The sequence below is a fragment of the Rhea pennata genome, chromosome 3, assembly GCF_028389875.1.
Source record: "Rhea pennata isolate bPtePen1 chromosome 3, bPtePen1.pri, whole genome shotgun sequence".
In the NCBI taxonomy this organism is placed as follows: domain Eukaryota; kingdom Metazoa; phylum Chordata; class Aves; order Rheiformes; family Rheidae; genus Rhea; species Rhea pennata.
Genome location: NC_084665.1, coordinates 94,956,388 through 94,984,070, shown reverse-complemented (window position 1 = coordinate 94,984,070; position 27,683 = coordinate 94,956,388). Strand labels below are relative to the sequence as shown.

Sequence of the window (27,683 nt, the reverse complement as noted above, 5' to 3'; positions counted from 1 at the left end):
AACATTATCAAGAAATGGTAGAGGCTTGGTCTAGTCTATGATGAACTCTATGGATTGGATTCTGAACACTGTTTGTGAGACTTTTTCATGAACTACTAGTTATCATAAAAATCATTGCTTTATTTGCATTTTACTGGTACCAACCTTTGTGTTCCTGTGAATATAGGAATGGTGTCTGTTTTGGACTTAATGCAAGGTGGTTTCCCTTCACGAGCTTCATTTCATGAACTGTATAATATGTACAAGAAATACTTGCCTGAAAAATTGGCTCGATTGGATCCTAGGCTCTTTTGCAAGGTAAGTTAGAAATTAATTCTTCTGCCATACCATTGAGGGCAGAAAATATATTCGTGTATAATTTTTTTATCTTTTATGATTTTTGGAGGAGAAAGATAAACCAAACTTTTTTTTTTCTTCTTTCTTCGTTACAGGCACTATTTAAAGCCTTAGGATTGAATGAAAATGATTACAAATTTGGGTTAACCAAGGTGTTTTTTAGACCTGGCAAGGTAATATGTCTCTTTCTTTTTCCATTTGGAGTTCATTAATGTGAGTCAAACAATAATTGACAGTGGAAGGGAGCTCTGAAGGTCACTTGGTCAACACTGTGCTTAAAGTAGGGCCAGCTTAGATAATGTTGCTCAAAGCCTTTTGTAAAGCTGATCATTTTCTGTGGAGAAAAAAAACCATAACTGTCTTCATAGTTTTGTTGCTGGTAGTGCAGTGTTTCTAAAGCAATATTTGTTGCTTTGTATTTCACAAGTTTCCCCCATGTTCTACAAGTCACTTAGAAATATGTTAAGGACTACTAAAAAGAGCAAGTCAGAGGAAAAAAATAAACACTTTCTGCTAAAATACATTTATAGCTGAAATCTCTTCCTCTTATCATAAGCACTACTGTTGCTAGGACAGAGAAATAAAAAGTAGGGAGCTATTGTGACTGCAAAGGAAGCTTCATCATAGGCACAGAGCAATGTCTTTACTGTCATAATTATCCGTAAGTAGAAATGCAGGATGTTCAGAAAAGTTTGCCTTTAGTTGGACTCTTATATGAAGATTTTAAAAGTTGAGCGGTGTTTTCAGGGCTTTCATTTTTTTCACCAAATGTAGAATTTGGTGTATTTTGAAAATATGGAACTTCTGAGCAATTATTCAGGAAGTAGAGTACCAAATCATTCCTTAAAATATTGTCAATAAATTTTTAGTTTTAATGATTAATAAATGGTTGGATTATTCAAAATCTTAAGCATTTTACATCAGTTAAAAATAAAGCAATTATTTCTGTTATTATCAAAGTTATAACTAAAGTTTCCTGTTTGAATTAATCGAGTGGATATAATAGAAATGTACAGTTCAGTATTCTATTTACATTAGAAATATTTTACTCAACATGCTCTTAAATACTGTCTAACACTTTCTCTTCTCCTCATTTGTAAAACTGTTTTTATATTTAGTTTGCAGAGTTTGATCAGATAATGAAGTCAGATCCGGATCATTTAGCAGAGCTAGTTAAACGAGTCAATCACTGGCTTATCTGCAGTCGCTGGAAAAAAGTTCAGTGGTGTTCTCTCTCAGTGATTAAATGTATGTATTTTATATTTTAATAAACCAAAATGTTTGCTAGCAGTATAGCAAAGCAGTTATCATTGTCTTGAAATGATTATGGTCATATGTAACAGATGCTGACATGGTAAAGTCTGAGTAGTTCCTTTAAGGATTGATGAGATTTCTCATAGTTTGTGCTAAGTAAATTAGGAGGGCTTAAGGAAGGGGGTTTGTAGAAGTGGTGGTATGATGGGCTGTATCTTCCAACCAGCTGTGTTACTTAGATGCTTCCTGAAGCCCTGGTAAACACTTCATCAGAAACAGCTAGTGATTAAAGGTCTTGGGGAGGCACCTTGACATTGGCAGGAAAGAGCAGTAATTTCAACTTTGAACTGACAATATTGAGTCATTTAGTTGAGCTTCGGGGAATTGCCTGCACAGAGGTTGTTAGCATCCGGGCAGTAACAGCATATTCAGTAGCACTGACATGAATCATGGGGCAAATGTGTCCATTCCAGGAGTTACTACTGATTGACAAGTGAGTGCCACTTTTAATGTGCACTTTCTAAGTGCTCAGCCTGCTCAGCCCACTGTGTAGAGTAGAAGTGAGGCATTGTGGAATGGTTTGTACTGGTCAGGCAGTTCATTAAAGATACCTTTATGCCTTACTCATGGTTATGAATTCTATTCTGTACTGCGACTTAATGGACCTAGCACTCAAGCACATACCATCTACATGCAGGTTTGAGCTATCAAGCATGTGAGTAATAGAGGAAATACAGGAATTCTGTTAAAGTGATTAGACCATTGAGACTCAGTCAATCTTTTGTGTATTACAGTGAAAAACAAGATAAAATATAGAGCTAGTGCCTGCATTAAAATACAAAAGACTATTCGAATGTGGCTTTGCAAGAGGAAGCACAAACCCCGGTAAGAGATTATTCGTTGGTTGAAGAAAAGGTCTGTTTTAAAAACAGTTTCTTCTGGATGTAAATAAGAGATTAAGTATGCTTAACTAAATGTATCTGAAATCATAGAATGATGTATTGATGTATGAGTGCAAGGGGCTTTGAGCAGTGTTGCCATCCACCTCTCTTTCCCAAGGATGAATCAGCTAAATCTGAACCTTTCCTAAGAGATGTTTTAACTTGTTTGTAGAATCCTCCAGTGATAACTAAGAATTCTTAATAACAGATCTGTGTCTGTCCATATGTACCCTATGACTTTTTGTCCTTATTCTCACTTTTCTCTGTAGGTCTCCTTTCTTCCATATCTGAGCAATAATTCTATGTTCTCTCTCTTTTTTCCTCTTGAAGTTAAGTAACTCTATTAGCTTTAATTGGATTGTATGTAATACTAATGGAAAAAACTGTCCATTGAGCACTCCTGGCATTATTGTTCTTTGATAGAGACCCAGCACTCTGTTCTTCATTACTGTGGTTCTTATAAGATGTTGTCTTTTACATCCTTTGATAGTGATGTTTCATTTTGTACCTTGGTGTTTCTGATCATTTCCCTAAATGTTTATGCTGTTCTGTGCTCCACTTTAAGGATGTGATTTTTTGTATGTTGTTTTTCCTGAATTCCTGTTCAGTGATTTCTTTCTTCCTAAACTATCTCTGTCAAGTTATAATTTGGCTTTCAGTTTTGGACTTCTTTAGGAAGCTACAAGCTTTATAAGACTCTTTTCCCAGATCTTGTTTTATTATTATTTTCTGTGGTGTCTAATGACCCCATTGTAAAATCATAATTGTAAAGTAATTTGAAGGTACAATAAATTGTCTTCCATTCGCAGCATTGATGGTCTGGTAAAAGTGCGTACACTGAAAAAGAGACTTGATAAATTTAATGAAGTAGTAAGTGCTCTTAAGGAAGGGAAGGCAGAGACAAGCAAGCAGGTCAAGGAGCTGGAGTGTTCTATTGATGCTTCAATGACCAAAATTAAGGTATGATTAAAGCGAGAAATGGCTGCTTATTACTAAAATCTTTGAAAACTTAATCTCACGTAAAAGGCCAGCATTTTTCTTTTTTTTTTGCTTTCTTTATTTTTTAATAGGAAGTACTCTGGACAAAGATTTTATATTTAAGTGTCTTGTTATAGACATTTATGTCAAGATTTCATTTTTCAGAGGCACTGGGCACTTCTAAACCGTGTTCAAAGTTATTTGTGTATGTAGCTGAAATGAATCCTGAAATTGGATGCATTCATGTTCATCTGTGTTTCAGTATGTGATGACACTGTGAGGCTGGTGATACTAATAACTTACGTTAATATTTTTATTAGAATTACCTTTATTCTTAAAGTAATGTGTATTAGGAGTACTTTAAATTAATCAAGACTGAAACTTACAAACATTAAACAACAAACATAGTGGTGAGATTCTTATTCTGATTATATCTTTATTTTCTGAGCTGGTAATAAAGAGAGTTCAGCTAATTTTAGAAGAATTTTAATGTGTTGAGTTTTATGTTTTAGGCCATATTATAACCTTCTCTAATGTACTGTGTTCAGATTTTGCTACTTAAAATCTGTTGTTGAAAATATGATAAGTTACAGTGTGCAGTGCTTTCATAGCACTTCATTTAATTTTTAAAGATGAAGTACAAACTCAAAGGAATATTATTCCTTTTTATTATTTCATTTTGCAGACCACTATAATGACAAGAGAACAGATACAGAAAGAATATGATGCTCTAGTTAGAAGCTCTGAGCAGCTTCTGAGTGCACTACAGAAAAAGAAACAGCAAGAGGAAGAAGCAGAGAGGCTGCGACGCATCCAGGAGGAAATGGAAAAAGAAAGAAAGAGACGTGAACAGGAGGAACAACGCCGAAGGAAAGAAGAAGAGGAAAGACGTTTGTGAGTGCTGGATAAGTTGCTACTTTTGGAATAAAAAGCAAATAGGAAAGGCACTTAAATGAGCCTGTGTTCTTGTGCCTAAAAGGAGTGACACATATTATACTCCTGGTATGCCATGGGCTGTGTAAAAACCTTTTTTTCCTAAGGGTTTGTATTAAAAGTATGGTCAGAAGAGAGTATGGAGGAGATGATATGAAACAACTGGGAATACAGTCAGACTGGGAAAGTTTCTTGACTTTCATATACAGTGTCTTGTCTTCAGGACTGTACTGACTTCTGGATTACTATTTAATTTTATGGAAGATGCTTTAATATTTATTGTTCACTTGTATCATAAGATAATTATCAAAAGTTTTTTCATCTTCCCTCTTCCTCCCCCTGCTTTTACAATAGGAAATCTGAGATTGAGGCAAAGAGAAAACAGGAAGAGGAAGAGAGGAAAAAGAGGGAAGAGGAAGAAAAGCGTATTCAGGTAATCTTTTAACTGTGTTTTCCAAAAAAAATCGTTTCTACAACTTAACTGTCTCCACCTGAAACTACTGAATCTAATAGCTTCATTTTATAAGTAGGTCTCAAAATCATATGGCAGTGTTGTATTTGGCATGTTTAGAAATTTGGCATGTCTAGAAATAGTACTACTTAATTAATTGTAACTACAAAAGTAGAAAAGTAGAAAAACTTTTTAAAGTAAATTCTATTGCCAGGTAAGAAAGGATGTGTGAATGAGAGGCCTGTTGACAGGAATTGCAGAATTATTTGTATCAAGGATGTATATTTTGTCTGAGACACAAGAGAGAAGGGGTCAAAAGGTAATTTAAGAGAGTATTAATGTTCCTGAAAATTCTTCTGGGAACATCTCTTGACATGACTGAGTAGGAATAAACAGCAAAATCAGACATTTCAGCAGTAACTGTTTGGGGTCCTGTGATGTTAAAGGTAAAGATAATAGAGGGAGAAGTAAAGTTTAAAAAAAAAATTTTTTTTGCCTTAGTTGTTGCTGGTAAGACCAATCTGTAGGAATCCTTGAGACTTTTGGGAAAGTGTGAAGCAAGGAAAAATTACCTTCTGAGAAGGAGGATCAGATGAGGGAATACGTAAACATGTAAACTGGACAACATACGCAAGTCCACGAGACCTGATGGGATGCACCTATGAGTGTTGAGGGAACTGTCATTACAAGGCCACTCTCAATTATCTTTGAAAAGTCATGGTGACTGGGAGAGGTTCCTGAGGACTGGAAGACTTTCTTCCTGGAAGGCAAGGAGGAGGATCCAGGGAACTGCAGACTGGTCAGCCTCACCTCAGTCCCTGGGGAGGTGATGGAGTAAATCTCCCTGTAAACCATTTTCAAACATAGGAAGGTCAAGAAGGTGGTTGGGAATAGTCAGCATGGATCTATGAAGGGGACATTATGCCTGATAAACCAGATAGTCTTCTGTGATGAGATAACTGGTTTCATGGATGAGGGGAAAGCAGTGGGTATCATTTACCTTGACCTTAGCAAAACTTTTGACAGTCTCCCATAACATTCTCATAGACAAACTGATGGAAGTATGGTCTGGATAAGTGGACAGTGAGGCAAACTGAAAACTGGCAGAACTGCTGGGCTCGAAGGGTTGTGATGAGCAGCATGAAGTCCAGCTAGAGGCCAGTCACTAGTGGTGTTCCTCAGGGTTGATACTTGGTCCAGTACTCAACTCTTTGCTAGTGACAAACATGATGGGACAGAATGTCCCCTCAGCAAACTTACAGATGATACAAAACTGGGAGGAGTGACTGATAGACTAGATGGTTGATCTGTCATTCAGAGGGATCTTGACAGACTGGAGAAACAGGCTGACAGGGATCCCATGAAGTTAAACAAAGGGAAGTGCAAGTTCTTGCCCCCACGTAGGAACAACCCCATACACCAGTACAGGCTGGAGGCTGACTAGCTGAAGAGCAGCTCTGCAGAAAAGTCTCTGGGAGCCTGGTGGACAACTAGTTGAACATGAGCCAGCAATGTGCCTTTGAGGCCAAGAAGGCCAATGGTATCCTGGGCTGTGAAATCATTATTGGTCAGGCCACATCTGGAGTGCTGTCTCCAGTTCAGGGTTCTCCAGTACAGGAGGGAAATGAACATACAAGAGCAAGTCCCTCAAAGGACCATGAAAATGATTAAAGAACTGGAAAATCAGAGATAGAAGAGAACAGTGGTAGAACTTGGCACTGTTTAGCCTGGAGAAGAGCTTGCTTCTGGGGGTGGTCTCATTGATGTGTATAAATAGCTAATGGGAGGAAAATAAAGAAGATGAAGCCAGATTTTTTTTCTCAGGCATGCCCAGTGACAGGATGAGAAGCAGTGGGCACAAACTGGAATATTGGAAATCACATTTAAAAGTCAGAAGCAGCATTTTCATTGTGAGGGTGGTTGAACACTGGATTGGGTTGCCCAGAGAGGTTATGAAGTCTCCATCCTTAGAGATACTCAAAACCTACTGGACATGGTGTTGTGCAGTGCTCTCTAGCTTATCCTTCTTTAAGTAGTGATTGCGTTAGATAATCTCTAGGGATCCTTTCCAGCTTCAAGCATCTGTGATTCTTTGATTAAGACCTCAGTCTCAGATCTAAAGGCAATTAGTAGAGTTCAAGAGCTGCCACGACATAAAATATAAAGTGATGTGGAAGGCTGTGATAAAACTGAGATGAAAAGGAAATGGAGGTACAATCCCACCTGGAGAGGATCTTTCAGAGCCTGTTTCTTATTCTTTCTGATAACTTGCATTCAAGCTGGGTGCGAGGGTGATAAGAGTTATTGTGAGCACAACTGCACTACATGCATCAAGGAGAACACTTGTACAGCAGGAACAAACTAGATTTGTGATGGAAATTAGGTTGTTGTAAGTTGAATTAGTAAATAAAAGAATAATTTTTAGGAACAGGAAATGTTAATGTTTTCAGTGAAAAAGAAACATTTGTCATTTAGGTTCAATGATTTGGGGAGGTGTTGCTAAAACTGCACATATTTTGCAGTTTTCTGCTCAGAGTGGTATTGCACAGTCTCATGAATTAAGCTTTTGATAATACTTCATATACTGTTTTTCTGTTACTTATGATGTAACTAATCATGAAGAATATGGAAATTATTTTAATGGAAATACCTTCAAGTAATTCAATTTTGCTCAGTTTCTAGTGCAAACATTGCGAGATGAGGAAGTACTTGTTCAGTATAGAGAAATAACCTCTAACCTAGGCTTCAGTGGGCTTGGGATGAAAGCAGAGGGAGAGGAGTGTTTACTGTGTATGTAAAATGAGCTCTGTGTATTCTGAATCTACAAGTAATCAAGTATTTTGGTTTTAATTACATGGTTAGGCATAGTATCTGTAAAAATCAATGAAGGTTGCTTGCAAGCTCTAGACGATGCCCTTCCTGTACCATGATTTAATCAAGTTGGAAAGATTGTATTTCCTGAGTTTTCAAATTGTTTTTGTTTTGATTGCAACATCCTCATATATTTTAACAATCTTAGATTATCCTGGGAGTGAAAATACCTGTCAGGTATCTTTTTACTTCTTCTCAATACAAATGAAAATACAGTACAGTACAAATGAAAATTCACCCACTTTTGAAGATTCCTTGTTACTTTTCAGCTTTTCTTATTTTAAGTGCTGTTTTGTGGAATGTTCTTAAGTTTAAAGCAAGACAAAAAAAAAGTTAAGATACTGGATAGAGAACTGTGCTAAATACAATCAAATATTGTAAGTCTGTTTGCTAAAGTGTATGTTGCAGCAATGCTTATGCTTATATATAAACTCTTGTTGACATTTAACAGTTGTTAGTGACTAGGAAAGCAATTGCAGGCTGTCAGATTACACAGACCAAAATTGGCAACTACTGTAAACAAACAAAAAGTACTCAGTTGTAGTTTTAATTTTGCAAATGTTGAATCTCATAAGCTTTTTGAGTATCAAACTTTACTAATCTCATGAGTAGAAACAGTCCATTTGTAATAGGTATTTTTTAGTATGTTACATTCCCGCACTATTTTATTACTAAATTTTGGTGGAGTAGCAAAGTTAGAATATCCCAGTTTGGTGATATTTAATTGTACTTAAACAGTAGATTATTATTCAGTAAGGTGTTGTTCAGATCATATACAGATGTCAAAGCTGAATTCAGGCTATATTAGATGACAGTTTATAGGACTGCCTTTTGTAACTTGTTATGTGCATTTGTGTAGAATACCTGGAGTTCAGCTCTTGCTCTGTTTGCCTTGATTCCTGACACTTCCTGCTGGTCCCATAAACTCTCACTCTGAGGCACACTAGGCCTCTAATCCCCTTGGTTTCCTGTTGCTTCAGAGGTTCCCTGTGTGACCTTGGCAGAGAGTTCTTCTTCAGGAGCTGTTGTAGCAACAGGGCAATGGTCACCGATTACAGACTACGCTAAACCCTGTGCGTGATTAACCAGAAGAATGTATCTCCTTTCTGCATCTGGTTATCCCTAGAGTTAGCTTAATATTGTTCCTTTCTTGCTTCTACATTCTCTTTTCTGTTATTATCTCACCTTGTTATGAATTAACCAAGTGGCTGGAACTAACTTAAAGGTTGTATCCTAGCTTTGACCAGAAAAGGATCTATCTTGTGTTATTGTGTCTATCACCTGTGTCACAATAGTAAGCAACACCAGATTTCACAAATTACGTATAAAAAGCTGCTAGTCTTCAAATCATTGTTTGGAGACTGGTCCAGAAGTTCCTAGTATTTTAGGAGAAGTTCATGGAACTTTCCATTCAGGAACAGTTTAAATGGATTAAACTGTGTTAGCTGAGGAAACAAGATGGACTACTGCCAGAAGTTTTAAAAAGTTGGTCTGCCAGTCCTATATGCATTTTTAAGACTAGCCTTTATTTATATTTCTTTATTTTTGATGTGCATATCTGCAATGCAGAATGTAATTACACTTTTACTTAGAAACACTTGGTGCATTCTGGATATAAAGCAGACGCGTAATTCAATAGGACATTTCATTCTTCTACATACAGTTAATTATTTATTAACTCCTTTTTTAATGGTTGATACTTTTAGCTAAATCGAGGATTCACAGAGAAATCTCTGGTGTTACTGCATTGCTTTGCTGATGCAAATTCACAATGAGCAGTGTCAGTGGCTTTGTTTTGTTGACTTTTAGGCACCAAGAAAGTCATTGCTAAAAGTTGACATGTATGACTTTGAGACATTTACATTGAATGCTCAAATTTTATTTATTGTGTGTGCAAGACCCTTCTTTGTTAAATAATGACAATAAGCCAGAATTACAGCTTTGCTCTGCAAAGGCAGTATATCTGGATTGTTTCCTCGCTGCAGTAAGTGAGAATTTTGCCATTTACTTAAATTTGGGGATGGATCAGGTCTAAAGCATTCATCCTGATCCTCTTTCAAAATGAATCACAGACCTACAGAAAAATAGGGCTCTAAATCTTATAAATGCCAAATGCAGAATACAAAGGAAATACTGTGTTAGTGCTATGGAGGACTAACCATACAGCTGTGTGTCATCTGAGTTACTAATTCTAAAAATTTCTCAAAACTGATTTTCATGATTAGTAAAATAATGAGGAAAAATTGGATGTATTTTTTTATATAGGAGTGATTGATTGACATTGTAATTTGAATAAGTAATTCAAGTGATGAGCAGTGATGATCTGATAAGCTATATGAGAAGCAAGATGCAATTTGTAGCTCTTGTATTTTTCCTGAATCAATTTAAAAACTATTCCTGTTACTTTTTAAATTTCTTAATTTTGGCATGTAAGCTATAAATGTACTGTTTTGCACATCTTTCTAACCATTTGCTTAAGTAACGTTTTGTTTTTAATTGGATAAGATTAAAGTTTTATTTTTATAAAACAGGCTGAAATTGAGGCTCAGCTGGCTAGAGAACGTGAAGAAGAATCCCAGCACCAGGCAGTTCTTGAACAGGAACGTCGTGATCGTGAACTTGCAATGAGAATTGCCCAGAGCGAGGCAGAACTCATCAGTGACGAGGCACAGCCTGATTTAGGATTGCGGAGGTATGGGGCTCAATCTCTGCTTTTTCTTTTCACTAGCTGATTTCTCTGTGAGAATACTAAGCTCTTGTTTGTTTTATGTGTTTGTATATTAACTAAATAGAACTTTCAAGTGAACTATTAGAATATTTTTTTCAGATTAACTTGTCAAATTCATTAAAAGCTTATTTCTACATCTGCTTGTTTCTACTGAGAAATAGTTTCTCCATTGTGGATCTTGCTGAATCAGTAATTTAGATGTATGTGGATATGATTCCAGTTCTGTGGGAAAGCATCATGTTGAAAAATAACAAAACCTCAGCTCATTTCTCTTTCTCGAATTCTGGTGAGGATGGCAACTGATTTAAATTACAATTTTATGACCTATTTAAAGTAGGGACTGGAATTTCTTCAGAGATTAACAGGAATAAAACGAAATGTAGCCTTTCTAATTCTTGATGATTCCTGTTGTATATTATCTATTCATTGATTTTTAACTAAGATGCCCTCCTTTAAGGCAGAAATAGTATCTATCTCCTGACTAGTAGGCTTTTATAGCACGAAAATGACAGGTTTAACGTGGTTGGATTTGAAAATTAAACATTGTCTTAAATATTTTGGGTTGTTGTTTTGTTTGATAGATCAGTGCTTGATTTCTGGTGTGCAGATCCATATTGCCTGCAGTGCAAGACCTCTTTATGTATGAAGGGTGAATGCACAGAAGCTCTATGCCCTGCAAATATATGCATAATTGATGCATATTCTAACTGTGTAGTGGTGTGCCTTTATTTCTCCCCAGAAAATATTTTAAAGATGTGTTCTTTATGCAATTCAGGTGCTAACATAGAAAGATACTTATATTTCTTGGCAGTCTTAAGCTCACAAAAGGGACTTTTCTATTGTTTTTATGTGAGTAGCTCTGATTCAGATTATTTAGTTTAAATATGATCAAAATTTATGTAATGCATTTATATTTATATTCTACACACACATGCATGTGCACAGACACACACGTATGTGTATATATGCTTGTAAATATATATGTGATTTAATGAAGTTGCACTGTCCTGCCAGGGCAGTTTCCAGAGGCTCTATACATTAATTGGGGTTCAATGAAAAGTGAATCCAGGCTTTTGACTTTCTGCATCAAGAACACTGCAGGAATATTGTGAAAAGCTTAATTGAAAATTTGGAATGAATGTTTAAATAAAATAGTATTTCCTGATCAGATTGGATTTAGGGACTTACCAACATGATCATACCATTAGCTCGTTAGATGGTGCAAAAAACCCTTCATGAATGAGTGTTCCCACAGAATTCAAGCTCTCAGATATTCTCTGTTTGGTACTCAGGATTTTATTTAGATGCATACTTTTTAATAACTGTATCCCTATGTGACATACCTACCTAATTTTTTGTCATGCACAATATCAATTTGTAGACATTGCCACTAAAATTATCAATGTTTTTGCTCTTAGTTGTCGTACGATAGCTATCATATTATCTCAGATTTGACTTTAAGATGTTTAATTGGATGTCCAAATTAAGTGCTTTACAAGAAGCATTCTGGAGGTTTTCATGTTTTACCTAGTTGGATTTTTGTGCAATACAGTACTTGGAAGTTGAACCCAAAGTCATTCTAATGTTGCAACCTGGCAAACTTCTCTCAAATATGAATGAAGAGATAGTTTAGAGGAGGAGAGCTCAGAGAACTCAGTAACTTTCATTAACCAATGAAGCTCTAGTCTCCACAGCGCTTCCTGCTGCTCAAGGGCAATCCTGATACTTGTCATCCTCGTGAAGTCCAGGGACGGATGCTTAGACTAACCAGCCTGATGGCTATGATGGCCAGTTTCCCTCTGCTGTGAAGTGGTAGAAGAATGATGATTCTGTTCTGAATGATTAGAAGGGACAAAATGGTCTGAACAAATTAACACAGCAATGTAAATCCTTCTTGAACAAGATGAGTTATAAACCTAGAAAAAATAATAGAGAGATTTTTCTGCTTATATGAGACTTCTTTTTAGGTCATTAGCAAAAAAATTCTTCCTATTTTTAAAGACGCTCCCAACTTTCCAGAGTTCTAAACATGTCCAAAAAAGAAAATTCTGTTAATTTCAACCTTGATTTGATTTTGTTCTGATTTATTTAAAAACAAACTAAAACCTTCCCCCAAACCCAGTATCTTCTACTGAAATCAAAGGACAAAATTTCTGTGTAGCTGCAGGAGTGGGTTTGAAGCTACAGATGTATTGAATTTTTTACCTGTAGTTATATCTCTTCCTGGGTTTGAACAAAACATGTAGGTTAATTAAAACAAGTCCTCAAGACTTATGTTTAACTGGTACCAATTAACATTTTACTAGAGTCTAATGAAGTTGTATTTTGCCATCTTCTGGATTCAAGGCCTCCATATTATGCTATCATACCTTAAAATCACTGTGACTTTTATGTGTATTTCCCCTTTCCATTAAATATTAGTATAGTATGATATAGTATGTATCACTGTGTACTAAATTCATGCAGTGACACTGGTTCTACAATGCTATCACATTTTGCAAACAAGTGTTTTATGTTTAGACTTCGACATGAACAAAGAGGTATTTTCCATTTTGCTCCACTACCTGCAGAGTAAAAATAATAAGCTCTGCAACTTTTTAGCTGATTAGGCAGTTATATGCCACTGCAAATGAACTCTTGTAGTTCATCCAGTTTTACAGAACTTGTGATGATATGCACTGGTATATTTGAAAATAGGTAGCCTCTGTTTAATTTCTTTTCCTCCTCAATACCTTGCTTCATTTACCTTTAGTTTCAGTTAAATACTTATAGAGGTATAACTGGGTGTAGTTTCTTTTAGAAATACACTCATTGATGTTTGCCAAAAAAAAAAAAAAAAAAAAAAAAGTATGTTGTTGTGGCAGTGGCTTCGGCTTTATTATTTGTATTATTCTGTTGAATATCCTGGACTTCTCCGGGATTCATGGAATTTTAATATTCATCCAGTTTGAGAAGTACATGTAATAAGGGATTTACTGCACAATTATGTACTGCACTACACAATTTTAAATTAACAGAAGTGTTTTAACAGTTGAGTAAAAGTTACAATTAAATAATGGAGTTACCTATTTGTATCTGTGCAAATTTTTTTGTGGCTTATTTCAATGTATTAAATAATATAGTATGTAGCACTAAAATAACCTAGCCTCAGTGAAAATGATTCATCTGTTGTGTGTGTTGCATTGCATCAATCCAAATATTTCTTATTTGTGGCATGTTTGATGCTGGCGCTCTGTTGTATGTGTGTACATGTGGGTCTTCATTATGGCAATCAGACCGAATTCCAAGTGTCTTTTGACAGATTGCTTGAGGAAGCTCTGCCCCATTCCTGGAGCAGCTGTATGAGGATTGTCATTTCTTCTGATATGCTTATCCATGCATAAAATCCTTAAATAGCGTGTCTCTCAGTCTTTGATTTGGAAAGATGAAATCAACTGACTTACAAATAAGTAGATAAATCCAAATATAATGTTAAAATATAAAACATAAGCATAGTAAGAAAGGGAAAATTTCCACTTTTAAGTTATTTTTTTCCAAACTTTCTGAAATTTACTTTTTCTGACAATGTTGTCCTCATGACGGAATGAGAAAGGTGTAGGAGAAAAGTATATACAATCCTTAATCAAAAAAAAAGCATAAGATAAATCAGATGATACGTGTGTGGGGGGAACTAAAACAATGATCAAGCATTTCTTCCTTCAAATTATTAGAAGATTAATTAGGAAATAGCTAGACTAACATAAATATCTTCTGTTCGCAGAGCCAATGGAACAAAGCTGCAAATGACTGCGTATGATGTATTTTTTTTCAACTTGAATATTCTAATAAAAAAGAATATAATACTAATTAATTCAAAGGAAAATGATATTATCCTCTTATCATTTACTAATATACCTATAGTAATCTTTATTAGGCTGCATCTGTAAAATACAAAGCAATTTGTAATACTTTATATCCCCTACTTTGCTTATATCTAATATACAAGTTAATAGTAAACTAATAAATTGAATAACTAATAATAAACTAATAATGTTTATTTAAAGATTATTATAATTAGTGTAAATTTTATTGCATACCAGCCATTTTTTACTGTTCTGTATGATTTATTTATTCTTAACAACGAATCAGGGTGAAATATATATATGAGAATGGTTATTACTTAAAATCAGCAGCTGTTTATTTTTTACACTTAAATTAGCTTCAATTTGGTGTCGAGAGACTACCACAGTTAAAAAGGCTGTTTTTATTTAATACATTTGGTTTATGCTTATTTATCAATTTTTTATAGGGAACAAATGGCAACAGAAATGTCACAAATATTGTCTAGGTAGGTGAAAAGACAACACCAAATTAATCAATCATTTTACAGAAAGAAATTGCATGTGAAATGAGTTGAAATATAATTGAATGAAAACTAATGGAATTAATTTTTAAATGTTAAACTGATAAACATTTTTTTCAGATCAATTTCCTATATCAACACCTTTTGTGTTAACAATCATTACCTGATTTATCAGTAATTATTTTTCTGTTCTTTTAATTGATTATGTGAAGAAAGAATAAGAGTAACTCAGTGGATAACTATGCTGATGTTTTGTGTAATTTTTATAGATAATGTTCCTTAAGGTTCCTTCTCTCTTCACCCTTTTTATGAGGATGATACAAAACTAGGTTCCACATCTTTTCAAGAATTACAAGAATTTGAATTTTTTTGCAAATTCAACACAATGTTAATAAAATAATGTTAATGTAACCGTTAGTAGCTTTCAATGAGTTCCTAAGTTCAGTTGTAATTCCATTCAAATAAAAACAGTTTTGAAAGTTACCATGTTAAATGTATAAAAAGTTTAAAATGTTTTGAGTTTTTAAAAGTAAATCCCCTGGGAAACAAGCCACTGTGTTGTATATATAGGTTCAAGATTATCAGTACCATATGGTTGATGTGTTTTTAGTTATAATACTGATAACTGTGAACACAGCTGTTAACTAAATTTATTCATTGTAGCAATATTTTTAAAATGGGAATGAAGAATGTACTATTTAATTAATTTGGAACAATATAGATGGTCAAATTGTATTGCATATATTGACATAGTTTCAGTGATGTTGGTCAACTCTTAATATTCAAAAGAGTCACAAAACTTTGACCAATATGAGAGGCTCTGTGTTTCAGTGGAATTAAGAATATAGTACTACTTAGTGCATGTTTATCTGATTAAAAATTTTCACTTTCCATAGATTGGAAACGTCTGACTTAAGACTGAATTTTTAAGTTTGAAATTGGCCTGGTTTTGATGCATATCTGTTGTAGTCAGATTGAGCAGTGAGGACTGGCTGCCAGACTACTGCCAGACTACTCTGCTTAAAGTCATGAAGAAAACAAAATAGTTATCTTAAGTGCAGAGTAGTACTGTAATGGAAAGGCTAAGCCGTTCAATTGGATTAACATTCTTAAAGATTACTAGTTTAACCAGAGATCATACGGCCTGGTTCTGCTCCTCTAAATTATGTAGCAAACTCTTAGAACAGTGGGTAGTGTTGCTAAATATGGAAAATCCTCAGGATTTGTCAAATTAAGATTCAGGAAGATTAGACACCAGGTAGTGAGTATTATATCTGGCAACAATCCTTTAATGTCTTGTGGGCATGCTTTTTATAACACGATATTAAAATATTTATTTTAAAGATATTCTCTCTTAATGATTTGTTTTACATCTATTATGTGTAGTACTCTGGGTGAGGAAAATTTACTGTCGCTGAGCTATGTATTGATTAAAAGGCAAAGAGATTTTCTTTTTTGTCAAACTTCCCATGTACAATACATAACTGGAAGCTGTGTGTTGATTCAGATTAGTAGTACAGATAGACCTAATTAAACTGATGCTGCAATAAACAGTAAGATTCTGTAGTGTTAGTTATGTTGGAGGAGATAGTTCAGTTACTATTCAGAAGAACATTTTGTTAGACAGATTTATGCTATGAAACTTGAAAATGGTATGCATTTGCTATGTTATCTCTGCTTTCAGAGATATGTCTACATACAGACATTCTGTAATAGAAAATGTATTTATATCCTGTTAACTAAAAAGGGAAAATAAGTAACATCAACAATTTATAGTCTCTTTTGAGAGATCTTTAGATTTTACAGAAAAATAAACTTTATAATCTTGTATATATCATTTTGAAGTGTAATAATGTAGTAATCCCACAAAGATATTACAGCAAAAAACTCATTTAACTGAAAAGAGCTATATTCTGCTTTTTCTTGTTCTTCGGAATTTTTAATGTGGCCTATTGTACCAAGTATTTTCCTCTCCTGTTGTACTGTGTGGCCTGTGGAACAAAACAGAGACTGAAAAATAATTCAGTCTGCCTCCTATCTTAGTTATGGACCTTAGCAGAAGTTGGCAAAGTCGTGCCTCTGTTCCGAATTTCCTTAGTATTTAAAAGTGTTCAGATCTTCGCTGACACAGCATTTTGAACATGATTTGTGTACTGGTAATCTATGAGAAGATCACAGTTCCAGGAGTCCTTTAAGTCCTTTAACTCCTTATCCATACCATTTTAAGAAAAACAAATGAAAGTGGTTTTGTCAGAATTATCTTTATAAATGTATATGTAGTGTATATTCGTTAATTGGACAATCTTATGCATATTTTTAGAGAAAATGAGTATTTTAGTAATAGTTTTTTTACCTGCATTTGCAGTTGACTGTGTTGCACATTACTTATATTATTAATATCTGTTGCCTTTGAGAAATGCTGTTAATGGGTGGGTCTCTTTTATATTACTCAGCCTTTCTTCTGAGAATAATCCTTTCTTCTGAGAATGAGCTTTGTCTTTTGGTCTCTCTTAATGATTTTTTTTCCTCCCCAGAATAGCTGTTGCTGTTTTCAGACAGCTACTGTAACATTAATTAAAATTAATTTGATTTCTTCTCCCAAGTGAGACTTTTATGAGAAGCATGGAATATTTTTTCTAGTGTTGGAACAAAGATTTTATTCTAATCTAGTTGTTAAACAACAGAGGAAACACCTTTTCTCCCTCCTTGTCTACTTCAGAAATACTTTTCCTTCTCTTCTCTTTTTCTAATGGAACTGAAAATGGATGTGGCCACTCTTCATTACCAGTATTCTGCATCTTGACTCTTACCAAGAATAATGTACATCACCATGGGTGAGGGTAAACATGTAGTGTATGTGTCATCTTGCATTAACAATTATGACAATTCCTTTTAATCTATTAGCAACTGATCTGATCATTCATAGAGAATAATGTTGGTCCTAAAAGATACTTTCACTTCTCCTTAATTTTTTGGAAGTCTTAAAAGTATTTGGCATTTTGCTGTTGAATTCAGTCCTTCTGCTGCTCGTTTTCATTGTTATAGGCATGCTACAATGTTGGTCATGGAATCTGTTCCTCCTGTTTTAACATTTCTTATTTCATACCTCTCTATACCTTGAAAAAAGATACTTTTTTTTTTTTTTTTTTTTAATAATTGTAGGGGTCCTTTAGTTCAAGCCACAAAAGCTGCTGCTGGTACTAAGAAGCATGATCTCAGTAAGTGGAAATACGCAGAGCTTCGTGATACAATCAATACATCTTGTGGTAAGTTTTCTTCTGGTTTAAAGGAGAGAGAGAAATCAAGTCCTAGTAAAATAAAAACTGTTACTTTATGACAAAGTTAAAAACTAAAGTCATGACTTTATTCATGTTCAGATAAATGTCCAATTAATTTTAAAATGTTATAGTTCCCCAAAGAGAACAGTGGATTCAGCTATTTCCTTATACAAAAAACAGGAGTTGCTTTGCTCTTTACAGATTATATATATGTATAATATTAAAATGATTGGGTCATAAAATATATGCTGTAATTTGTTAATGACATTATTTCAATTTTATATATTTCTACAAAGGGAATTATATTTATAATGCTTTAAGTTTGAATATTCTGAGAAACTTCTTGTATCTTGCTGTCACCAAATCACAAGAAAGTAAGTTGTCATGTAAAGCATAGTATAAACTATTTTCCATCTTGGATATGTAGATTATTCTTTGAGTAATTTTCCAAATGTGTAGCTGTGTTTGAGAAGCTAAAGGTTATGATGTTAATTACTTTTACTCCAATATTATGAGGGTAGAAACTAATATGAACTATTCCTTTATTATATATTAATGTTTTTATCCTGCTTCTAACTGCAAGTAGTTGATTAACTTCTTTGAAAAGATAACTCCAAATTCCTACCTGGATTTAGTAATTGGGGGAAAAAAAAAAAAAAAAAAAAAAAAAACATTTTCTATATTTGTTTTTAACCCCCTAAGTTAGCTCCAAATGCTAGCCACTTTTAAACAGATAAGACTAAGACAGTGTTTTCAACAGACTATGTGATGTTGTAATAGAAAGCACGTAGCTATTCACCCCTAATGAACCCAGTTCAGATTCTCTTAGGTGACTGGAAAAAATGCCTTGGAATCATTCTGTTTCTTGGAATTACGAAATTCAGCAAAAATGAAAGATCTTTAATAAAGTGGAAAAGAGACCTAAATATGAGTGTTTGAGTTGCCAAGTGGTTGTTTTGTTGTTGTTGCTGTTTTGTTTGTTTTTTCTTCCTCAGTTGCAGAAATAAAGGGTGGGATTTTTTAATCTGCTTGGCTTGTGATGAAGTCAACAGGCAAAATTAAGTGAAGTGAAGATTTTAATTGGAGCAATTCATTGGTCCAAATCTGGCAACAGAAGAGCTACTTTGGGGACTGTTGTTCCTCAAAAGAGGAAGAGGGCAAAGAGAGCTTGAGCTATAAAATTCTGGCCCTGATATTGCAAAGAATCTTGTCTTTATGTTTAACGTAACATTAGTAGTTATCAAAAAAAATCTGTGTTAGAAAGTAGTTTAAGAAACTGCTCTTGGCTGTAGAAATAGATTGAGCTTTTAGCAACCTGTATATGAAAGTTATAGCTCACAAAATTTTAATTTCCTTTTTATTGTAACATATTAGTGTTATGACTTGATCTAAAATTATATAACTAAATGTATTTTCTATTTTTTCTGATTTTTTTTAACCTTCCTTTTTTTTGAGATAGATATTGAACTATTGGCAGCTTGCAGAGAAGAGTTTCATAGACGGCTAAAGGTATATCATGCTTGGAAATCCAAGAATAAGAAACGCAATGCAGAAATGGAACAACGTGCACCTAAATCAGTCACAGACTATGGTGAGGAGAGATAATTCTATGTTTATGGTAACTTTTGGTAAAATATTCCAGATAAAATGTTTTTAGAATGAACATTTTCTTCTTCTTATGTTGAAGGAAATTCTTGTTTGTTTAAAATATCTATATTGAATTAAAGTAAAAATTTTGGAAGGGTTAGAACTGGAAAATGCTTTGCAGGAAGTAGAATATTTTCGGAAGATCCATTAGATACTTACTAAATAGCTCTCCCTAAAAACTTGTCTTGTACAAACTGCATTTGTTAATAGTTAAAATAGTTCTTGATTTAGTGTTTTTAGGTACTGCTTTTTTGTTCGTTACTGTTCCACTTAAGATTGAGGAAGTTTGTTTTTCATTTACGAAACTGTAGCTTGTACTTGAAGATTTTTCTAGTACATCTTATTACATATATGTTTTTAAGGTGGTTCAGACTATTTCTGATCTTTCTAGTTAACAGATACTTAGGATCCTCTGAGAGTATTCCTACGTGTAATTCTCTGTTACAAACTATCAGTTAAGGTAGAGATTCTAAACAATTCCCACAAATACTCCGTCTGTCCAAGGGCTGTATGTGGTGTTTTTTTGGTGCTAGAAAAAAGAAGATAGTAAATTAGTGGATAGAATGTGATTCTTTCCTGGTACATTTGGGGTCCAGACAAACAAAAGGCTTGATGAGTTTATTCTTTCTCATGCTTTATCCTTTTTTAAGATACAATTTTATATTTCTAAGCAGCTAATAATATTCTCATTTAGATTGCTCTAAGCTTTATGTATTTCAGGTGACCTTTTCCTTTTTATATTCTTTAAATTCTTTAAACATTGATAATACAACTTCTGATTATGGGATAGCAAATTTTGTATAGTCCCTGCTTTCGTATTACACTGTCATTCTGTTGATTTCACAGATCAGTGTTTATTGCAAGCTTTCAAAATAGTGTGCTAATGAGACTAATGGCCTGCTTTTCATATTCAGTAAGAAGATGTAGGAATTATTATGTTTAACACTGTTAGACCTGAAAATTAGGTGTCCTGTTTCTGGAGTAATACTTGCAGGGTGCGTTGTTACCTTTTCTCTTTTTCCTAGTCCAGTTATAATCTGCTAATAAAAGAAATGAACAGAATTGCAGTGAACAGATGTAATCATACAATCCAGTCTTTTCTGCTTTCTTTTGGACTCACAGCTCTTGTGTTCTTGGCTGCAGAGTTAATGGGGGAGGATGAGCAAGGGGGATTCTCTCCCCGTAGTCCCATTAGGCTGAATTTAGGCCACTGTCCTGGGACAACAGGGGCTGTGCATCCCAGGTATCTTACTTCTTCTCACCATCAGTTTCTATACAAGTCCCTTCTTTCCCTTGATGCATTTACCAAGTTAGGTGCTGCCTGAGCATTACCTGAGAATTTGAGCTTCTCAGGGAACTTTGGTGCATATATATAGTAGGAAGGTTTAGCCCCCTGTACAGCCTAAACATGGAAAAATATGTTAGCGAAAGAACAGGTCCCTGTGGCTATACCTGGTAGTGTGGCTTTAAGTGCTTAAGAAAGCTGATAACTGAAGCAGCAGGAAAAGGCTTTTCAAGTGTTTCTGCAAAGTTGTGCTTCTGCATGCCATCTGGAGCTAAGTGGTTAAAATGTTCATGAGCTATAAAGCAGTTACTGCTAATGGGAAATATTAAAGAGCATAAAATTCTTGGAATTGTACAAATGTTGCAGTATCCATATTCTCTTCCTACTTAGTTAAAAAGACAAATTTACAGCATTCTTTTCAACATTTTTGTTGATTTTTTTCACTTTTCTTGAAATATGGCTCCATATTTTTGCAGAAAAATTAGAACATTACAGATGATAAGAAAAATACAGTAACGTACTGATACTGACCTTTATAGCCTACCATTAATGTCAGAAGTAATTCTTTCTGTTGTGAGTAGTTATACTACATGAGCTTTTTACTTCTGTGTATTATAATTACCCTAGACAGTAGCGGAAAAAATTCTGATTTCTTAGATGTACAAGGTATAATTCCTTTGAGTGGATATCAGTGAATATGTGCTTCAAATGAGGTAGCTGCTTCTTTCCATGTTTTAGTACTAATGTCATATATTTTACAGTTGTCTTTTGATTAAAATCATTTTATTCAATATAAGAGCTAAGCACTGGCTTGTGAGTAATTATTGGAATGGGTAGATTTGATAGAGGTCTGGAAATTAAAGGCTTTTGTTTCCTAATGGAAATACCAAAAATTAAAAGTACTCTGTTCAGTAGCTAGCAGGTTTATTACAGCAGTCTGTGCTTAGCTTACAGTTGAGTTTTTTGTAACTGTCATTGTGAATCATTGAATAATCAATTTCGGAATTAAATCCTGATGGGCCTAGAAGCAATTGGAAATCTATGAAACTTGAGAAAGGAGACATTCATGTTAGTGAGCGGAAAATGAGTACAAATAATTAGCTCAACACCTCTATTTCCTTTTTAACCTGAATTTCAATTTGTCTATCAACAACTTCGGTGAAAATCTTTGAGGTAATGAAAGTATAACTTAAACAGGATCAGTGCTTTTATGTTTTGTTCAACATGTAATATTTGTTTACAGATTTTGCACCATTTTTGAACAACTCAAGTAAGTGGGGAAATGGTTTTTTTAAGCTAACTTTAAAGAATAGGAACACTTGAAAGCTCTATACTAACTTCATTTATCCAGTGTTTTGCTACACGTGTACCTAGAACTGAGTTGTTAAAATAGAATATTATATTATTATTTTTTAATTATATTCAACTGATGGTAATTATATGTTACTATAGTTTATTTTACTGTATGTTTTTGTGAAATCCTACCCATCTGAGCAGTCATGGGAAGGGAGACTGAAATAACTCTCTAATACAGGTTATTTGAAGGAAAAAAGTCCCTCCTGCCCCCAAATAAATGCTATGTTAATTCTAACTACTATTTTTTACTGTTTGCACAAGCATATTTGTTGTAGCAAAGCTCTGGAATCAACTTAATGTAACAGCTATTTTCCTACCACACAAACTAACATTCAGGTGATGGTTTCTTTTAGAACAAAGAAATACACTTCCTTAGCACTGAGAAGTAGCAACTATATTGACTGCTTAGCATTCCCAGCTTCTAGATTTCTTCTTGTATGCAGATATGCACAGGAGTGGAAATAAGTCTTAGCAGTTGCCATTGCAGTGCAAACGTTTTGATAGTTTTAGAGCACTGATCTGCTGTGATAGGTGTTCAGACAATTTGCAGAAATAGAATCAATTTTCTGCAATTACAGACTATATCTCCATATAAAACATCTCAATATAAAACATGTTTTATCAGAGCTGGTGAATAAAAGTAGTATTCACATATTAAAATCTATTTTATTTTTCTTATTGCTATTTATGTGGACATGAAAAAAGTTTGAGGGGGTAATATATGCATTTTTAAGATACCATTTTTCAGCTTTAGAAATTTGTTTTTTCTTGAATGCGACTAAAAGCAATTTTATGGGATACTTGCTAGTCTGTTAGTCTTGTTCATAACTGTAAAAATACATTATTAAGTGATTATCAGATATTTTTCATTTTTTTTTAGATTTTAACACCAAAGTTAGTTTTGCTACTTAATAGACAACTGGTAAAAATGAATTAATTTTATTCCCTTTACTAATGTTCTTCTGTATACTTGGCATAGATTCATGTTCAGAATTTCTTAAAGAGAGTAAACCACTAAAACAAGATCACCTCAACAAGCTTTTGCAGGAGGCAAGTCTTAAAGAAAAGGATCTTGCTCAAAAGCGGTTCCTATTCAAGATTGTTCATGACACTGTGTTTATAACTATGATAGGGTTTATCAGTTGATGAGTTAACATGTGGAGTAGGTGCTTTTTTCGAAAGGAAGTTCTCTTTTCTCTGCAAAGTTTGAAATAAATCTGTGGAACTCTGTGGAGCTCCAGAAGTGCATATAGGAAATATTTGCAAAAAATATATATGAAGCTGTAAGTGGTCTCCTGTAGAAGTTTGGTCAGTGGGTCTGAATGGTCTGAAATAAATGCCTTATTAAAAACGAGAAAGCAGCCAGAAAATAGTTCTAACACTGGAATATAGTACATAAAAATCAAGACAGAAGGTTATTTTTGGCTGTTTTGTAGTAAGCAGGATATGTTAACATCACTATTAACAAATAGTAACAAAATTATACACATTTCTGTGCTGACTGTCAGAAGAAAAAATTTTCTTTAAAGTTAGTATATTTTTGTAGCTAAAATGGATTCTTTTCACAGTGACCTTGTTTTACAAAGAGATCGACTGAACTAGGCCAATTATTGATTAATATTTCTGGTTGATAAGGAATTTTATTTATAAAGTTATACCTTAAATAACGATTTAAAGCAGAATGTGGTATTTCAATCATCTTCTTTTGTCTAAATGTACTTTGAGGCCAGTGATCAGTCTGGTATTACAGGCAGGAACAGCAGTTCAACATGAGCCTTTTTTCACCAGCATTGTTGTTGTAGTGATTAGAAGAATGCACATTATTTGAGATTGGAATGTTTTGAGACTGGGGTGACTGCATTCTGGAAGAATCTCACTTTCTTTTTTCTTTACTGATTAATTAAGCAAATTGTAATCTCTCTTCTTGTTGTTTACTTTTTTTTTTTTTTTTTTTTTTTTTTTTTTTTAATAATAGCTCAACAGAACCCAACAACTCAGCTACCAGCCAGACAGCAGGAGATTGAAATAAATAGACAACAGCGTTACTTCCGTATTCCTTTCATCCGTCCCATGGACCAATACAAAGATCCACAGAACAAGAAGAAAGGTTGGTGGTATGCGCATTTTGATGGGCCATGGATTGCTCGGCAAATGGAACTTCATCCTGACAAGGCACCCATTCTCCTTGTAGCAGGTTGGTATTGAAAGCAGAATTCAAATGTAGAAAATGTTCACTGTTAACATATTTTAGGAAAGGACAACAATGATATAAGTTCCACAAGTCATATTCTGCTTTTTTGTCAGTGTTTTCAGCTTTTTTTTTTTTTTTTTCCTTTCTTGTATGAGCAGAATTTGAGAATTTGGGATGGGTTTTGATGGTGGCTAAATGTCACTCAAGACCATTTGGAGGTGTGACTAGTCATGTGTATTGTACTCATGCGTATACTTTAATCTATGAAATCATGGAAAGAAGTGTGGAAGTTAGGTGTAAAAAGTTTGATTATTAAACATCCTCAGGTAATGCACTGAATTGGAGACAGCATGAAAATAAAAAGTGGTCGTAAACTTACTTAGGAAACTCGTATTCCTGTGTATTGGATTTAAGTTAGCATTAAAACATTACAGCAGTATGTATCAAAAGATCTTGTGCCTTAAAAAATTTGTGTATTAGCACCATCTGTAAGAAGGTGCTAATAACAGACTGATGTTTTTATGCTATTTATGCTGCCTTGTATGGGAGACTGGCTTTTTTATCTCAGTCGTTTAAAATATAGCTAAATGTGGCAATGAAATGTAAAAGAGCAGGTAATGAAATATATCTTTACTTTCTGGAGGATAATTGAAGGAGGAAGAAAAACTAGAAAAATGGTCTATTTACAGTTGTATTTTGAGTTTCTGTGTTTAACTTGAACAGAGGAAAAGGCTGTAATTAGTTAACTTCACAGAACGATGCTGTAACAGGCAAAGTTCCTTATCTTTCTACTAAATATTTTTCAAAGAAGTACTTTTACTACCTTCTGCCTGTTAAGTGTCAAAGATCATTAATAAAGGTAGGACTGCATTGCTGTCATGAATGCCATATTCAATGATTCACCTATTAAAAATAAGATTAAAATAACACTGCACTTACCATTTCATCAGACTCCATGTGGGCAGTACCATTTGGTAAACATTAAGTTTATTTGGCATGGGAGATGGACAGATTCAGAATATTGACAATAGAATCAAAAGTCTAATTTCTTGGTCATTTTGCTGTGGTTAAACAAATTCAATAATAGCAACAGTTCTGTGGCATATGTGAAAAAAAGAAAAAAAAATCAGTGGTTATCCTATAGTGGAATTTAGGAGAATATCTCAAGAGTGATCTTTTTGACATATGCCTTTTATTCCCTTTTGCACACTTTTTAAGCACAGTTTTGTGAGTTGCAGCATCTGATACTGGTTTATTCTAAAAACGTCTGTTATGTCTTTGTGTATAAAATGTCTGATGCCTGTTTTCCTCCTGAGCTCAAAAATCTGCTAACAAACTACAGTTAGAGAGGAAACAAAGCAAATGCCTAATCTTTGTTAATGGCACCTTTAAGTAATGTAAAGGCCTTAAACAGATTTTTTTTCCCCCTCCTTAACCATTTCAGGTAAGGATGATATAGAAATGTGTGAGCTTAATCTTGAAGAGACTGGCTTAACTCGAAAGCGAGGTGCTGAAATTTTGCCGAGACAGTTCGAAGAGATTTGGGAGCGCTGTGGAGGTATCCAGTATCTTCAAAATGCAATTGAAAGCAGACAAGCTCGTCCTACTTATGCTACGGCCATGCTGCAGAATCTATTGAAATAGTCATTTTCCACAACAGCATTAAAGATGTGAACCCTTGCCTGTGATACAAAGGGAAGAGTTCCTCTGTGCCACAGAGGATGTAAACATTCTATAATTATATTAGAGATGTTTAATATAAAGTGAACAGATTTTATTAATCATGTGGCTTGTTAATTTGCTTTATGATGTTTAATTTGTGTAGTGAGCCTACTAGTTATGTGGATCTTGAAGAAATTACAGTCAGTGCAGTTTATCATATTCTAAGTTGCATTGTCTTTAAAAGTTTCTGTTATAACTCTTTACCGCTTATAAGTAATCTCACTGTACTTTGGTACATAGTATAAAGAACTGGATTGCAACCACCTTTTTGAAAAAAATCCCTCTTTAATACACTGAATAGTTGGCTTTAAGTGGTGGCCTAGTAAAGAAGATACATTGTATCTCATACCTGGACTTGTGAGGCCTTAGCTTTGACTTCTGTTTCTGAGAAGTTGGAGTATACTTTTATATGATCTGAGACATTTTATGTCGTGATTTGAAATCTGCTTGATGTTTGTATTTACCGACTTTTTCAAAAACTGATGGGAATTCCTCTTAAACTTAGAGACTCATGAATTCCTGCTTAAATGCATCCTCTCTCTTGATTTAAGATAAATGGTTTTCTGTACATTCTGGGAAGAGCGTTCATATATGTCAATACATGTAATATTGGAGGTACTCAAAGAACGTACTGCTCATTGGCGCTTACACCTCTTTTCTTTTAGGGATTTTTTTTTTTTGAAGTACAGATTTCCATTAGTTCTTTTTTTTTTTGGGGGGGGGGGCACCAAATTTCCATTAGGAATTCTTGGATAGGTCATTTATCCAGGTAGTGTAATTTAAATATATTATGCAGAATTGTCCAAGGTCTATATCTGGAGGCATATAAGATTACGGATAGCATAAGGGAAATATTTTTAGTGTTTTGGTTATAGCACGACAACTGAATATTGAGATCTGAGCCTCAACTATCCTTTTTATTTAATTCTAATGAGATGCACAAGGTCTGTAATTTCTGTTAGATTGTTTTAAAATCTGGCCAATAACATCAGGTACCATCTAAATACTCTATGATGATGAAAGTAGCTACAATTTTTAGTGTACTAGAATGTCATAGTGATACATACATTGATCTTTGTCCTCTATCAAGTTCCATAGTTTATTCCCTTATTTAGCAGTAAGAGTTTTTGTGGATAGGAATTATTAATTTCATACAGTTTTAAAGGCACATTTTATTCACTTATGAGGGTCTTTCACAATGCTGGCTATATTTGAACAATTTAAATGTGATAGTTATTATCTCACCAATATGATTGAAATATAAAATACGTAGCTTGATGTCCAAGTAAATGTTCAACCTGATTAAAAAACAAAGCTTAGCTCTACAGAGTTACAAAGTTTGCTCACACTAACTCACTTCCTCTCAGTTT

General features: G+C 34.1%; 1 protein-coding gene across 2 annotated transcripts in view; it reads left to right on the top strand.

Moving 5' to 3' along the window:
- Positions 1 to 27,018, top strand: part of MYO6 (myosin VI) — a 111,182-nt gene extending 84,164 nt beyond the window's left edge. The window contains exons 21-33 of one of the 2 annotated variants that reach the window (XM_062572833.1): positions 167 to 297; positions 432 to 509; positions 1,455 to 1,584; positions 2,385 to 2,475; positions 3,341 to 3,491; positions 4,195 to 4,403; positions 4,797 to 4,875; positions 10,296 to 10,456; positions 17,997 to 18,100; positions 19,572 to 19,703; positions 22,288 to 22,314; positions 24,376 to 24,594; positions 26,036 to 27,018. In XM_062572833.1, the coding sequence (XP_062428817.1) occupies positions 167 to 297; positions 432 to 509; positions 1,455 to 1,584; positions 2,385 to 2,475; positions 3,341 to 3,491; positions 4,195 to 4,403; positions 4,797 to 4,875; positions 10,296 to 10,456; positions 17,997 to 18,100; positions 19,572 to 19,703; positions 22,288 to 22,314; positions 24,376 to 24,594; positions 26,036 to 26,235 (1,712 nt within the window). In that variant the 3' untranslated portion in view covers positions 26,236 to 27,018. The remainder of the gene's footprint in view (positions 1 to 166; positions 298 to 431; positions 510 to 1,454; positions 1,585 to 2,384; positions 2,476 to 3,340; positions 3,492 to 4,194; positions 4,404 to 4,796; positions 4,876 to 10,295; positions 10,457 to 17,996; positions 18,101 to 19,571; positions 19,704 to 22,287; positions 22,315 to 24,375; positions 24,595 to 26,035) is intronic. The other variant, XM_062572834.1, reaches the window with a different exon arrangement.
- Positions 27,019 to 27,683: the final 665 nt, after the last annotated feature.